This window comes from Heptranchias perlo, chromosome 22 (genome assembly GCF_035084215.1).
Source record: "Heptranchias perlo isolate sHepPer1 chromosome 22, sHepPer1.hap1, whole genome shotgun sequence".
NCBI classification, from domain to species: domain Eukaryota; kingdom Metazoa; phylum Chordata; class Chondrichthyes; order Hexanchiformes; family Hexanchidae; genus Heptranchias; species Heptranchias perlo.
The window spans coordinates 8,567,766-8,585,185 of NC_090346.1; the positions used below are offsets into that span (position 1 = coordinate 8,567,766).

The window sequence follows — 17,420 nt, forward strand, 5'->3', positions numbered from 1 at the left end:
ATAAATCTCTTTGGCAAGGTTCAATTTCTCCCTCAGTTCAGATTCATGAAAAAGCCTGATTATGGCAGTTAAACCTTTGCCACTGCCAGGAGACTTGTAAAGGGAAAAAAAAAATCAAATTACTTTGATGTAAGCTTTATCCCCCCCAAACATTTGTTTTATTTTGGCGAGGCAATATTGTTATGCTGCTTGTTTCTTGTGTTTGAGAACTGAAAATTTCAGTCAACCTTTTAATTTTTAACTCTTGTCATATGTTTTTAACTCAATTATTTTCTCCTCCTGTACTAGCTCAGACACAAACATCTGTAACACCGTTGGCTGTGGCTTAAGTGGACCAAAGTTGTAACTGTCTGGAGAAGGCAGCCATGATACTTTTCATGCCTCCCCAGATTGCTGTCATTGGGATCTGAAAATCAAGGCATAAGGCTTACCAGATGAGATGTTTACCACCAACACTGTGCAAAATGTCGGCCCACCAACATGTGGTGATTCCAAGCCAGTAGACAGACTTTAAAGTGCCAGTTATATTTTTTAAATACCAATTTCAAAGCTTCATCTGCAACTGAATTTTATGCTATTGCTGATTTTTATCAAACCACTTTTGTAACACCATAATGACCGTTTGGAGACAATGCAAAAAAAAATGAGAATTTTCTTCTCTGAGCACTCAAGAGTCAGGTCAGCAGAAGCTAAGCCAAAAAATATTGAACGTATCAGCAATTTCTTCCTGTATAATCAAATGTAATTTAATGACTGCAACAACGCTAAATTAATCCCAATTTTTGAATGCCTCAAACAGTAGCTTCAAATCTCATGGGTATTCAACAATCAATAAGGATCTATGTCTGATTTACATATTCACAGCTTCCTTTCAATTAGATGATCATGTATGATTATACATAGTTTAAAATGAAACTAGCATTTATCCGCAGCTTGTTTGTGCCAATCAGACCATGTTTTGTATGTTAAAAATTATTTTAAATTGGTGGAATACTCTCACTCACTTGGTCTTACTCAACAAGACTTTTGGATAGTCTCCCAGTTCCACATTTTAACTTGAAAATTTTTCTTTGTTATTCACACAGTTAAGGTGTTACTTGAAAAAGAACCATTCTCATACTTCAACAAACATTTCCATGCCAAGTCACTTGGAATATACATGACACTGTACCAACATATATTCCCAAACTAGTAAATTAACAACTACACAATGTAATTGTAAACCCAAGTAGGCAATCCATCTGAAACTGCTGCTAGAAAACAGGGATTTGTGTTGGAGCTGTTGTTATTTAAATAACTTGGCTTGGAAACAGAAATGCAAGTTTGCAGATGTTTCCAAACTGGGAGGGACTGCAAATCAGTAGGAACAAGCTGATAAAATACAGAACGACCTGTTTAAATCGGAGATTTTGACTGAAAAGTGGCAGATGTCATTTAACGTGGATTGGGAAACAGTGGTAATATAAGTGAAATGGTATTATTCTTTGGATCTGGCAAAGACAAATCGGAATATTTTCTTAATGGTGAGAGACTAGGAGCTGTGGAGAAGCAAAACGATTTAGATGTACATGTACACAAATGGTAAAACTAGTGGACAGCAACAAAAAATAATCATAAAGGCTAATGGAATGTTGGCCTTTATCTCAAGGGGGCTGGAGTACAAAAGTGTGACAGTGATGCTTTAGTTATACAGAGCCTTGATCAGGCCCCATCTGGAGAACTGGTTCAGTTTTGGGCACCAAACCTCAGGAAAGATATATTGGCCTTGGAAGGGGCTACAGCACAGATTCACCAGAATGATACCAGGGCTTAAAGGGCTAAATTGTAAGGACAGGGTTGCATGAAGGGTTTTAGTCCCTTGAGTTTGGAAGGTTGAGGGGTAATCTAATTGAGGTGTTTAAAATGATAAAGGAATTTGATAGGGTAGATACAAAATCTATATTTTCTAGTGGGGGAATCCAGAACAAGATTAAAATTAGAGCTAGTCCATTTAGGAGTGAAATCAGGAAGCACTTTTTCAGACAAAGGGTAGTGGAAATCTGGAACTTGTTTTCCCAAAAGACCGTGGATGCTGGGTAAATTGAAATTTTCAAGACTGAGATCGACAGATTTTACTTAGGTAAGGGTATCAAGGGGTACAGAACAAAGACTGGTCAATTGAGTTGAGGAACAGATCAGCCATGATCTAATTGAATGATGGAACAGGCTTGAGGGCCTGAATGGCCTACTCCTTTTCCTTTCTACAGTACATAATGCAGGAGAAGGATTTGGAGGTGCTGGTGGATAGATCACTAAAGCCATCAGCACAGTACTAGGTCATAATAAAGACAAATAGGATGTTGGGATGAATAGCTAGAGAAGTAGAGCACAAATCTCAGGAAGTGATTCTTAGGGCTCGATTTTCGCAACCCCGAGCGGGTGCGTTCGTGGCAGGGGGGCTGCGAAAATCGGGGATTCCCGGGGCGGGTCCGGAGCCCGACTCCAACCCGCCCACTTCCGGGTTCCCCAGTGACGCGCTGACATGCGCGCGCAGCCCCCGCATGTGGGACTCCCGCTGGCAATTAAAGCTGGCGGGGTGCCACTTGAAGTAATTAACCAGGTACTTCAGGTCGTTTACAGACCTGATTGACCTGATATTTTAGGAGGGGTGGGATTTTCAGATCAACTGGGACTGTTTCCCAGTTGGCACCCTCTGTATCTTCCCAAGTGGTTATTTTGAAAGTGGGAGCCTTCATAGCAAGTGCTGGCAGACTATTCATCCACAGGAGCATTGCAGCCAAGCCCAATTCTGTCCTCGTCCAACATTCACCTGTGTGTATTTCCAGTAATGGTCCCTGGACCGTAATCAAATTCAAGAATGTTGGCTAATTTTCTCTTCCTAAACCATAGGTACTGAGCCTAGGTGTAGCATTCTGACCACGAACTTGGGGTGTTCCTGGTCTATATGGTTAGTATTCAAGGAATAAACTTCCTGAGCCTTTCCAGTGAGATAACTTACCATGCTAGGAACACGCCATTGAACACTAGTCAAGGTGATAAAGATCATCAGCTGAGTAGCATCTGTTTCTCACCGATCTAACCAAGGCAGCTATAATAAAAGGTACTAAGTTAAATAAATACTTTCTCAGAACTTACCATCATCTTTTGTCCTCTCCATTAGAACTGGTGAACTTGGCACTCCATCCCCAATCCTGCTAAATGCCAAAACTTGAATCTCATATTGACCGTATTTCCGCAGACCATTCAGGACAACAGATTGTGTGAAGTTTCCTTTCACCAGATGTGTGTGGGTACCTGATTCAGAATCTTTCTCTTGGTACAGGATCTAGGACAGTACACATATATCGTTTAATCTCAGCAGTGAAACTACATTTTTATTACTCCATGCATATGTAACTCTGAGTAAAAGGTCTATTTCAGCTCACAAAATATGCACAACATTTCTGAAATAACACTGAAAATATTAAGTTTTTAATGCTAAATAATGTTAAGCAGAATCAAAGAATTATACAAACCAAACAACTCTTAAATCATAAAATTCTTGAAATAGAACATTAATTAAAAAGGAAATTGCTTTTCTTCTCTGGAACCTGTGTTTGAATCTTTTGAAAAGTTTGAATCTCTGATTATTGAGATGAAAAACATTTTTGTATGTACTCTGCATAACATTAATTTCTAGCTTGTTACACAAATTTACCCACAATTCAGTACATACTGACACTAAGCTGGCGATCACAAGGATGATGATCTATGCAACCTAAAATTCTGATTAAGCAGCCAAGATCTTATAGAGGCAACTTGACAGTGTTTGCACCTGGACTGATCAGTGGCAAATGAAGCTCAATAGAGATAACTGCATAGTACTGAGTACTAGAAATAAAAATAGGAGGCTTGGGACAGAATTCACCAAGTGTGAAATTAAAATCTGGGTCTCTTCTGCCTTGAAGCAAGAACTGATAGAGGACCATAGATACTTAATGAGATAGAGAAAATAAACCCCAAACTGTACTTTTCAATACCTCAGGATAGGAGGGCAAGGGTGCAAGTTCAGGGGGGAGGGGTGTAGAGAAAATTTGGTACAGCTGAACTCAGCTACATGCTGTAATGTTCCAGCTTGGCTCAGTGGTACCACTCTTGCTTCTAAATCAGAAGATTGTGGGTTCAAGCTCCACTCCAGGAATTTAAGCACATAATCTAGGATGATAGTTCAGTGTAGTACTGAGAAGAGCTGCATTGTCAGAGGTGCTGTCTTTCAGATGAGATGTTAAACTGAGGCCCCATCTACCTGTTCAGTTGGATGTAAAAGATCCCATGGCATTATTCAAAGAGAAGCATTCGAGTCCTCTGGGTGTCCTGGCCAACATTTATCAGCCAACTAATATCAAAAAATAAACTAGCTGGTCATTAACTCATTGCTGTTTGTGGGATCTTGCTAAGAGTAAATTGGCTGCTGCATTTGCCTACATAACAACAGTGACTACACATCAAAATTAATTCACTGGCTGTAATGCACTTTGGGATGTCTGGGGACGTGAAAAGTGTTATACAAGTGCAAATTATTTATTTCATTATAGGATTGGTATTTTGGAGGAATGAGATCAAATGGGCTGAAGGGTTTTCTTCATCCAAGCCTAATTTGTAATGACCTCTTCCTGCTCTTAAAAATTCTTACATTGGGGCTGGTATGGGAAATGCATAAATTTACATTGGGGCTGGTATGGGAAATGCATAAATTTACATTGGGGCTGCTATTTTGAAATTGATGTTAAAAGCACATTGAAGGTGAACTTTATTTTTTAACAAAAGATTAGGAGAATGCCTGTTTTTGTCTGAATGAACCCATTAAGGAAATCTCAGAAATTGGACATTTCAAAGCCATCTGTTCTTCTGATTCAGTTCGTGGATCCCTTATCATTAAGAGAGGACTTTCACTGTTGGGCCAAGTCGTGAAAAGTTTACCCTTCAGTCACTAACATCACCGAGTCCCCCACCATCAGCATCTTGGGGATAACCACTGACCAGAAATTTAATTGGACTAGCCATGTCAACACTATGACTACAAGTGCAGGGCAGCAGATGGGAACTCTGTGATGAGTGGCTCACTTTCTGACCATTCAAAGCCTCTCCATTGTCTTACAAAGCTCATGTCAGGAGTGTGATGGAATATTCAGTACTTGTCTGGATGGATGCAGTCGCAACAATACTCAAGAGGCTCGACAACATCCAGGAAAGAGAAGCTCGCTTCATCACACTCCTGCCTCTGGACTCGATAACCACCCCCTTCATTATCAACGCACTGTGGCTGCAGTATGTACGATCTACAGGATGCACTGCAGAAACTCACCATGGTTACTACGGCAGTACCTTCCCCCCCCCCCCCCCCCCATGACCCCTACCATCATGAAGGAAAACAGCAGCAATGTCATGTCATCACCTTCAAGTTCCCTTCCAAGTCACACACTATCTTCACTTGGACATATATTGCTGTTCCTTCATCATCGGTAAGTCAATCACCACCACCTTCTCAGGGCAATGAGGGATGGGCAATAAATTTAGCCTTGGCAGCATCACCCACATCCCGCTAACAAATAAAAATTAATTAATTAATTAAATTAAACCACTACTAAAATTATTTGTTCATAAAACCATACATGACTATTATAAATAGAATAGGCTATGAAAGGCAGTGAAATATGATTGTAATTCCCACTCATGAGACAGCCCATAACTCAGTTATGGAAATAAAATCATTTAATCACCCTCTGCAGCACATCCTCTATTTAGCCACCTAGGTTGTTTTTAACCCTTTGAGATATATGGTAATAAAGATTCTTTTCATTTCTGAAGCAATATGATACTGTCTTGAGAAAAAAATAGCTGGATTACTAATCCACATTTTAACTCCCTGCAAAGCACAAGATAATGAAGAGGTTAAAATATCTTGTTCGAAAGGGTTCGAATCCTTGTGTAACTGAAGGCTTGAAACAGACTAAACTGCACAAATTTGACCAGAACACTTGTTTTTTTCTCCATCCAAATCTATAATTTATCATCTATTTAAAAAAGTGACTAATTAGTAATTCAGGCACTTTTGAAGCACATCTGTTAGCAGGTTGACTAAAGGGCAGTTATTGACAGTGATTTCCCTAGGCTGGTGTTGCAGTCTCCTGACAGATAACAGCATGGGGCTAACTTGAAGGACAGAGTTAGAAAATAAGGAAAGTTACATCAAAAAAGTCAATAGTGCAAACATCTCATCTAAAACTAGCCTGACTGGTTTGTAGACTAATAAGTGTTTAGCAAGTAGATTAATAGTATGTTATTGGATTCGATCTAGTGTCCAACCGCATTTACACAGCCGCAAAGTAAAGCAGGTTGCTTTGCATTATCCTGTTTAATGTGAAAAGTTAGTTGCATTTGCATATCTATCAGCTGTTTTTATCTGGTTCATTTGCATAATAGGCATTTCACAAGCCAACAAATAAAAAGCACCTCACCTACTGACACACAAACAGCACACAAGGTAATCAGAGGTCAGCAGTGCAGCATATGGCTGTTTATATGTAAAGTTAGGTCGAGACTTAGATTGATGACTGAGGGGGATTCAGAGCTGGTTTAATGTAAAAAACGTTGGATCCATCATAATTTGCATACCAACTACACAGCTCCATGTCATTTTGGACAGATTATGTTACATTTTCGCAACAGCAGAGTTAAAACCCGATGAGCTGAGCTCCACAGGTACACAATATGGATGGCAATGTAACAACATTGCAGTAACCCACTGTCATTCCACAATCTGCAGTGGCATTTTAGGAACATTGCAACAGGAGTAGGCCATTCAGTTCCTCTAGCTTGTTCTGTCATTCTATTAGATTATAGCTGATCTGTAACTCAATTCTATTTACCCGCCCTTAATCCATATCCCTTGATACTCTTACCTAACAAAAATCTGTCAACCTCAGTCTTGAAAATTTCAATTGACTCACCATCTATATTTTTTAAAAGTTGAATTAGAAGTTACTCTATGTCCATGTTTAGTGGTGCTTTTATAACAATGCTGGGAGAAGTAGAGAATTGTAAACTATGCTCGCTGGCTTTTCTTCATCAGGGTACTGCAAGCCCCTTTGTAGCCAACAGGAACTTGCCTTCTAAGACCATTCTCACGCCACATGGTCCTGAATGCCATTGGAGGCCTGGAGTTCGCCATATTTATATTGGCAGTGTGCTACTGGCAATGGAAAGTACTACAGGTCAAGCATTGACAACACGGTCTCAATGTAAAAGTATACTTTGGGAAGCTTCCTTTAGATCCTATCCTGACTGAATGCCAAGTTTACAAACAGTTCAAATGAGCTTGTGCTAAATGTTTCTGCTCCAGGGCAGAGTTTACTTGGGATTCCTGAGGAATAAAAAAATAGTACCATAGTGTCCTTGTACAAGGCCTTCATTAGGCCCCATTTAGAATACCGTGTCTACTTCTTGTCCCTCACATGGTGGGAGATATAGCGGCTTTAGAAAAGGTTCAGAGGAGGGCCAGTAGATTAATATCTAGTTTAGAAACCTGTAGTTATCACAACTTAGGGAGCTGAGTCTTTTTACCCTTGAAAAGTGTAGACTTTGTGGATACTTGATTGAAGCATTTAAAATGATGAAGGGACTATGTGGACAGATTATTTCAATTAGATAATTTAGGGAGAATGCATGGACGTAAGTTTAGAACTAGATTTCAGGAGGCTTTTCTTTTCACAGAGGGTCGTTGACCCTTGGAATAAGTTGCCGGCTTGTGTAGTGGGTACAAATTCATTACAAACGTTCAAAAGAGTTCCTGGAGGAAGCTGATATCGCTGCATACAAAAGGTAGGTAGGCTGTTGGCTGGTGTACCTCGTGGTCACGGTTACCTCCTAGAACATGATTTTTGTTCACCTTTAGGGGTCGGAGGAATTTCCCCAAATTAATTTTTCCCTGATTTGGCCTAGTGTATTTTTAAATCAGTTTTTTTTTTGTTGCCTTTCCCAGGAGATTATATGGCTGTTGGTGGGTGGGGAGCTTTTGGGGGTTGTGTTTCCTAGTTGCAACACGGATGAATGGGAGACTCGATGGACAAGCTGGTCCGTCTTTTACGTATGATCGTATGTACATCTTAAATGTAATGGTACCCAGTACCTTGTATCCCAGGATAAGTCCATTTTGATCAGATTCCGGGACTGGTCCCCACATGATCAGGATCTGTGTGGAACTCACAGCTTCTGCTGTAACATTTCCTGGAGCAGCGGATGGAACTGAAAGTAAAGAACGAGGAAAGAGATATCATTTTAACTGTTAAAATCATAGGAACCAATTACTTGACAATATGCTGAAAAAGATTCTAAACTACAGTCTGCAATTATCACAGCTGGATAAAATGCATGGATGCGTCAGAAACGTACATTGCACCATTACATGAAACATAGGACTGAATTTTGAGTCCTCCTGCCTGGTGGAATTCAGGCAATAGAGCCCTAAATATGGCATGGAAGAACTTACCGCCCTGTTTCCACTGTTGCTGTGGCAGTCTCCATCTTGCTGGGGACCTCCGAATAGTTGGCCCAGGTGGCTGCCTGATGATGGTGCACTGCTGATTTAAATGGGGGTCCTATGATGTCAACAGGACCCTGGTGCTATTTTAGGACTGAACTGAGCACCGTGCACACTCTGCCCAGTATTAACTGGCAGCTGGGCAGAGCAGCCAGCAGGTAAGTTTCACTTTATTGTTGTGGTCCCCCAGGCTGCACAAAACCAGCCAGGGGCTGGGCCTGGGCCGCTCTGGCTCCCATGTCCTCCCTCCGAGATCGGAACCCCCGCACAGACCTATCTTTTTCCGGGCTGAAGGCTGGCTGGGCCGTCCGATATTGGAGTGGACTGGAGCTGGTGGGGTGACCCAGGGCGCTCGGTTTCAGCCTGTAGCCCATTGGACTGATGCTAATGAGGCGCATCCCTCAAAATGGATTGGACCTCCTGCTGGGACTTATCGGGTGGCTGGCTGGCCACCTGTTCACAGTCCACGGGGTGGGGGGAATCTACCCCATTGAATCAACAATGAAACTCAGTATAAAGAAGCAACCATCTGATTAGGTGATAAGTTACTGTTTGAGGCAATATTTTGGTTTCCACATTGATTACACGCTGAAGCAGAGGCTGAGGTGGAAGTATTTAAGTGTGGGCGTAGTTTATACTTGGGTAATTAGATATTACTATCACGTTTTTTCTAGTACAAATTGTGTGAGACAAATAGAAAAATAGCTTAGATTTATTTTTTTTATTGTGAGGTAATGTCTTTTCATCATTTTATAGTGCTTATATGTCAGTGGGTGTTATTGTGGAATTTTAAAAAAAATAATTAAAAATGAAAGTATTTTAAAATTGTCTTTACTGAGATTGCATATATTAAAATTATTAAGTCTTGCTTAGTCTGAGCATTGGCTTTGCTTCTTATTAGTGCATTTTCAATAGTACCATTTCTATCTCAGGCACTCTTATCTGGTCAGATGAGGCAGATTCGACACTGACAATACAATGTACAACTAAGAGTCTACTCAGATTATTAGCTAACCTGTGGCAACACCATTTCATGACTGTGCTACAATTAGCTCAGGATTATATCCCAAGGTTGTTTCTGATTAACTATAAGATAGCACAGAATCACACTGTAATTCCCCACATGAAGAATTACTGATCTCTGCTGAGCTGTCTAGGAGAGTTGCAGAGTTGAAGTGAGGAGATAATCCATCGCATTATCGTACATCTCTTACAGACCAGGTAAAACAGCATTGCCAAACGCTTAAGAGAGAAATCAACTAGCCACCATCTCAATTAAATAATGGTACCTTCATGATAACTCATTGCTGAGTTAGTTATCTCGAGTGGATGCTACAAATCAACTTCAGGATAGGAAAAAAATCAACCAGGGTCCCCAACCTCTAGAAAATGAACAACTAATCTTAGTTGTGCTAACACAGTGCTTTAATTCATCCAGTGACCTCCATCTTATGTCCTATTTTGTGCTGTACTACCCAGACCTCAAAGTTACTAAAGCAGGTACAGCACTCTACTTCAAAAAATATCAAGATCAAGATAACAGGCGATGTGATGCTGTGCAGTCAGTTTACTTCAGCAAAATATACTCCTCTACACTGTTTTCTTAGTTCTTCCTTCTTTTGTGCCTCCCTTCCATCAGTCATCTTAATTTGTTTCTTAATTTTATTTAATCATGGCAGCACTTTTTGTCCACAAACTTTGATACAGGTGAAACCACTACATGAGGTTTATACGAAAGCTTCACCAAATTAAGGAGTATACACAGAAACTGGCATTTGGAGTCACAAGCCATCAAAGTAAGCAACTACAATATTAAAGAACGAACCTCTATTTATATAGTATCTTTCATGACCTCAGGATGTTCTGAGCAGCAATGCGATAAATTACCAGATAGCTGTTTTAGTGGTATTGGTTGAGAGATAAATGTTGGTCAGGACACTGGGAGAATTCCCCTGCTCTTCTTCGAATAGGGCCGTGGGACCTTTTATGTCCATCTGAGAAGCTAGACGGGGCCCTAGTTTAATGTCTTATTTGAAAGATGCACCTTTGACATTGCAGCACTCCCTCAGTACTGCACTGAAGTGTCAGCCTAGATTATGCACTCAAGTCTAAGGAGTGGGGCTTGAACCCATGACCTTCTGACTCAGGGACAGAGTGTTACCAATTGAGCCAAGGCTGACACGTATTATGTGATGGAAAGCACTCTTGAATAAGAACCAAGTCTGGAGCAAGAAACGGCCATTTACCACATCAAGCTCTCTCCATCCAAAGTCCATGTATGATTATTCTGTCATGTATTCTATCCCCTCTCCTTATAATCATTATCAAAATGTAAAAAAAAACTTGCAAATGGCATTTGATGTTTAAAACAGTGAGCTTATCTCAGACATCTTAATCAATATTTTACTACTAATTCTAATTTTGGTTAGTACGCATTCATTAGTAGGCAACAGGAACTTTAAAATAAAAATTTTAAATTGTTTTTTTCCCAGTTTCTCCTCCCTACTCTTGTTGGTGTATGGATTCACAGGTGTTGGCAGCCTTTCAGTTCTTAGTAGCCATTCTTCTTGTACGAAGTTGGGTAGTGACTGTTAATAGGCTGTCTGTTCATGCAGGACATCACAACCAAGCCTGATTCTATCCTTGCTCAACGTTGACACACATGCACTTTCCAGCAGGGACCATGGGTAGTAATCAGCAGTGAGGACCTGGCTTATTTATTCCCCCTTCCTCCTCCGAGGGTGCTGAAGTCACTTTTAGTATCCATAGAAACTTACTGTGGGGGAAATGGCAAGCATAAATTCAAAATCTCCCACTCTAACTTTGTTATTGATATTTCCAATATTACAGAATGTTTTGCCTACTACAGTTTGTGCATTTAAGTGTGTCTAAATTGGACTTTAGAATCAAGTTTATTGTTCTATCCCTGCTCAAGTCACGTGCTGCTTAACACCAACAATTTTATTGACAAACAGAAGACGCTCAATTTGTAACTGTCCTTGCTTTATAAGGATTCTGCTGCCACACTTCACTCTTTGATCAGCATGGACTGAGCTAGTTGCTCTGTAGCTACCATTAAGACTGGCTGACAGTAAGTCAACTTCTAAAAGTTGCAACTTTCCCCTGAGATTTAGCATATTGTTGCCATGCATTGCTTCATCCAATTTTGACCCAGCAAAAAGGGCACACAAATTCAAATGACAATCAAGACTACAGCTCAGACTGTCTGCTAGCTGAGTCCAGTGCTGCACAGCTACTTATTGACTTGAATTTATTTTACATTTTAAAATGCTTGTTTAGGATGATACACAATATGATACAATGAACTGTATATTCATAAAATCACTCATATTATTACAGAACTTGAGACTGTGGTTCGGTGGGACTCTACTTTCTATACCCTGAAGTTGAGAGAAATTTTAAAATGCTTTGATTCTCTCTTTTCTAGCTTTTAGAAAGGACCATCAAATTAGAAATTAGAAAAAGAACTGTTCTAAACAACTGTGATAATTTTTGGAACACATTTCATGTTTTCTGTGTATTTCTGATGGTTTTGAATATTTTCTTTGCGCTCTTTGAGTGGTGATGACACCATTGGGGGAGTTGGCTTGGAGGAGTTACACAGCTTACTGAGCCCAGCAGTGCAAGGAAACTGAATTAGCATACACTGTTGAAATGACAAAGCTGCTGAAACACCCTAGGTGAACAAATTTATCTCCACTGACATTAATTCAACACCTCCACACTGTCAGCCAAAATAATTCCTCAAATCCAGGCCTCATAAGCACTAACTCATTAAACAAACATATCAAAAGAAAGGTACAGAAAAATACAAAATGATGTTATAATAGGGATCGGAATTTTTTGTAAACTAATTTTTAAAAAAAACAATGACGGCACTGCGTAGCATATCCCTTTTACCTTCTGGACCCGAGTCCATATAAAACTGACAGCTGTAAGCATCTAAAATGAAGAGACTTTGAGCAAATTCAACCCAGTGTCAAATAGACATCCCACAGCACAAAACTATTCACAGGACAGAGATTAGCAAAACTACTCAAACAGGCCAAAAGGGTGGCTGCTGTGGGAAATGGACAGAAAATAATCATGCTGGTGCAGTAGGAGGTGCTGCTCTGAGGCTGCAGTTAGGGGCCACTGTTGGGCCAGAAAGATAAAAAGTTAATCTTGCATCCGACTGTGCTATACCTGACCTGAGTGTGCTTGATGCTCACACTGGAAGCAAAAGTGGGAAAGTACTCCCTATTTCTTATGTTCTTACAGGTAGAAGATCAGCCATGATTTTATTGAATGGCCGAGCCGTCTCGAGGGGCCGTATGGCCTTCTCCTGCTCCTATTTCTTAGTCCATTTCCCAGCACTGACATTGCTCACCTTAAGTTTACCAAAAAACATAAATTTTTAAAAAAGAGGTAATAATACTAATAAGCTTTGTCTGAAGATGGCAGTCCTAACCTTGCTTCCCCTCCCCCGTCACAACTTCCTAATCCTATTTTTTGCAACAGTACCTGATTCTCTTGTACGTCCCCGGACTTGGCTGCTCCAAGGTCCTGAGCCAATGGCATTAAAAGCCTGGATCTGGAACACATAGTCAGTCCATTCCTCCAGGTCCTCGATGGTGATCTCCCGCTCCAGACGATCGTTAACAATCTGAGTCACAGGTGTGCCCTGGCCATCCAGTCTCCAGTATTTAATTCTATATCCAACTGATTCAGGGTTACCATTATACTCAGACTCTGGAACAGGCTGTGAACAAATAGGTTTTAAACAGATTAAGAATCGAAAGATACACAAAAGATTAACATAAGAATTTGCTTCTGAGCCAAAGCTCCCTGCAATTAACAAGTAAATTGTTTCCTTTAAAACGTACATATTTTGTTACTAATACCAGTGAAGTGAATACTCAATGAAATTTGAATATTCTCAGGAGATAATGGGACAGATTTTCCTGTTCCTACATCTGGGTGTATTGGATCGTAAGGGTGTAGCACATGCGGGAAAATGATGCAAAAATCAGGCAGGCTCCTTTTCAGGTGTTTTTTCCGCCCTGCACAATTTTCCTCTATTCACAGTGCCAGGGTGATCAATACTCCTTGGAGCAGGAACAAGAAGAGCTGCCCCAAAAACATTTTTATGATTAAAATGCCTTCATTATGGGGGAAACTTTGCCATGGCAACAACTACAAATTGGTAAGTTTTTATAATTTCTATTTTTTTTTACTAGTTCTATTATATTGCCTTGTGCAACTTCTCTTAGCTTTCAAAAAAAACACATCAGGATGAAACAATTGCAATCTCCTACTGTTTCAAAATCTGAAAAGTAACTGGCTTGTAAAAAGACCCAAGAAATAGAATACTATAGATTTAGAAGTGTCAAAAATTGATTTGTGTCAAAGGTAGACCACAATGCATTAATCTGTTAAAATAATAAAACGTTTCCATATTGAACCTTGGGAAATGGTTTTGAAATTTGATTAGTAAGGCTTAAGACAGCAAATCCATTCGATTCAGAAAACAGAGAAACTTTCTGACCTTATATTCTGAACAGAGGCTTCTGTAAAATTGGTATAGAGAATCTGTATTAAACACATTCTGAGCAACAGCACAGGCTCGATCAGCCGAATGGCCTCCTTCTGTGCTGTAACAATTCGACGAACTGTAAATTACAGATGTAAAGCTTGCTACAAACTATAAAGGTAAGGAAATTCTGGTAAGGTATAATATATTCGTTGACAGTGTGAGATGCGGGTCTCTTTCTGTTGACTGTACAGTAACCAAGATTTTAAAAAAATTCTCACACAAAAAATTAGCATGCAAGTACAGCAGGCAATTAGAAAAGCATATGGCATGTTGGCCTTTATTGCAAGGGGGTTGGAGTACAAAAGTAGGGAAGTCTTACTACAGTTGTACAGGGCTTTAGTGAGAGTACTGCGTACAGTTTTGGTCTCCTTATCTAAGGAAGGATATACTTGCCTTAGAGGCAGTACCATGAAGGTTCACTAGATTAATTCCTGGGATGAGAGGGTTGTCCTTTGAGGAGAGGTTGAGTAGAATGGGCCTACACTCTCTGGAGTTTAGAAGAATGCGAGGTGATCTCATTGAAATATATCAGATTATGACGGAGCTTGACAGGGTAGATGCTGAGAGATTGTTTCCCCTGGCTAGAGAGTCTAGAATTGGGGGGCATAGTTGCAGGATACGGGGTCGGCCATTCAAGACTGAGATGAGGAAGAAATTCTTCACATAGAAGTTGTGAATCTATGGAATTCTCTACCCCAGAGGGTTGTGGATGCTGAGTCATTGAATATATTCAAGGGTGAGAAAAATAGATTTTTGGACTCTAGGGGAATCAAAGGATATGGGGATCGGACACGAAAGTGGAGTTGAGGTTGAAGATCAGCCATGATCTTATCGAATGGCGGAGCAGGCTCGAGGGGCCATATGGCCAACTCCTGCTCCTATTTCTTATGTTCTTAAAACTCATTTTTGGAATATTAGCAATGGTAACCTCCTGATGCACAATCCACTCACAAAATATCATGAAGGTCTGTCACAGTGTTCAAAATTCCTGCTAGATAATTGACAGTTAGGAACATTGTGACCTTTCTACCATTTTCTGCTTTCCTCAGTACCCTTACAAAGAACCCAGGATCTTGACACTCCCAGGTCACTAAGTGATTTACCATTGTGCATTGACCATTAACATAATGACTGACTGGCTGGCTATTGGTAGAAAATGTTGTGAAACTGAACAACCCATCCTTTACTCACAAGAGAATTATGGATGATGAAGGCCATATATCCCATTTTAGTTCACCCATCCAGAAAGATCTTAAAGTTCCCTCATCACAGCACTTAATTCTTAAATTATTCCAGTTTTTCGCCTTTACACTCTACCTGGAACTCCATTCCATGGATTAATCATTATTTGGGTGAAGAACTTCCTGATATTAGTCCTAAATCTGCTTATCCTGCTTGGCATTGGTTGACCATGTTTAGCATAGAGTCTAAGACTCCTAAGTCTTTCAACTTCATCCTTCACTATTCCATCACCATCCATGGAGTATGTGTGTCACCCATTTTTCTTCCTACCTGTAGTACTTTACACTTATCTGCATTAAATTCCATCTGCCATTATTCAGCCCACTTACATATTCTGTCCAACTCATTTCGTAATTTCTGAGCTACTTCCTCTGATTAAACTTCTCCTAGTTTGATATCTTCTGCAAATTTGACCCCTTTACAGTGAGTTTCAGAATCCAAGTCATTGATGTAAATTAGAAATTGCAGTGGTTCTAACACCGTTTCCTGGGGCATCCCACTTAGTACTTCTGCCCACTCCAGCACAACTCCTCTAATAAGACCGCTACAGTCTGTTGTGACTTGTTGAGATTATGTGACTTCTGTCATTTTGACTGATATGGATAGCTTTCTTGCTCCATTTTGTAATTCTGTATTTTATTAATTTTTTCCCCTTGTGTTTACACAGTAGGCTTCACTTACCACCCAGCGAACCCATAGGCTGGTCTCACTTGCTGTTCGCACTGTGACGCTAGCAGGTGCTACATCTGGTGGAGCCTGCAGAGTTTGGATTACACGGGAAGGCCAACTTAAAGGGCTGGAACCCACTATGTTCATCTGCTTCATTCGAAACCTGATGACAAAATAATGATGAACATTTAACACAAGAATTAAGTTCATTCTTATTTACTTATTAAATTTGGTAGCCCATTCAACATATTTGAGATCAGAGCAAAAATTGACATAAGAAATGTGTCTTTCACCGAAGGCAGCCGGTGACATAACGAGTTACACGCACGCATGCATACACTGTAATTAGTGAAGTTAGTACACACCAGGGGAGCGGTGATGCTCTGTATGGTTCAGTACCACACAAACTTGTGCATTTACCTAGCAAGCAATCATGGGCGCCCCCCCACCCCCACCCCCACCCCACTCACAATTTCTAATGGCTGTTAGAAAGTGGCAGCAAATGACCTGCCTATTCTTACAGCCAAAAAATGGTGCATGACAGACAGGGATCCAAAGGAGGGGAGAAATAGAACAAGTAACTTTTTTAAATGCCCATAAGGAAAAGCAGATAAGCAAAGAAAAGAAGTAGAACAACTAACATTTCCTTAGGTTTTGGGTCTTCTGTGAATTTTGATCCTTAGTTACCAGTTCTACTTACACATAAAAGAAAATAACTGGTGGTGATGCTTTCGAATCTTTCCTTTCACATGAGTTTAAAAAATGTACATACAATATCACTGAGAAGCAATGATCCATTTATTCTTTTGGCATTGTAAATAATTTTAAAACATTTTCTAAAATGAAGCCCAGGTTGTTGTGAGATAATTATGCTTTTTTACAAAAAGTTTCACTGGAGTAAGTTTTTTAAAAATTTGTTCATGGGATGTGGGCGTCGCTGGCGAGGCCAGCATTTATTGCCCATCCCTAATTGCCCTTGAGAAGGTGGTGGTGAGCCGCCTTCTTGAACCGCTGCAGTCTGTGTGGTGAAGGTTCTCCCACAGTGCTGTTAGGAAGGGAGTTCCAGGATTTTGATCCAGCGACGATGAAGGAACGGTTATCACATCACTTGTACTCACCAAGGAACAATATACCACACCACATCACAGAAATACCAACCGAAGGAGTTTCTATATATGCAGATGTAATGCATTCCCAGGGCTTAAAATAATGACAAGCTGTGAGCAAAGCACTGGTTTTTATAACATTCATCCTGTGACTTTCATTAAATGGAATTCTTCCATGCAGTTTTAATAGAATTGTATCTAAAGTTTTCCTTACTTCTAGTTTGCAAAT

The 17,420-nt window shown here is 40.1% G+C and overlaps 1 protein-coding gene across 3 annotated transcripts in view; it reads right to left on the reverse strand.

The window, feature by feature from the left end:
• sdk1a (sidekick cell adhesion molecule 1a) overlaps window positions 1–17,420 on the reverse strand; it is a 682,245-nt gene that overhangs the window by 81,634 nt on the left and 583,191 nt on the right. For all 3 annotated transcript variants that reach the window (XM_068002895.1, XM_068002894.1, XM_068002893.1), the window contains 4 exons: window positions 16,098–16,248; window positions 13,103–13,340; window positions 8,168–8,283; window positions 3,136–3,325 (listed from right to left, as the gene is read on the reverse strand). In XM_068002895.1, coding sequence (XP_067858996.1) covers window positions 3,136–3,325; window positions 8,168–8,283; window positions 13,103–13,340; window positions 16,098–16,248 — 695 coding nt within the window. The remainder of the gene's footprint in view (window positions 1–3,135; window positions 3,326–8,167; window positions 8,284–13,102; window positions 13,341–16,097; window positions 16,249–17,420) is intronic.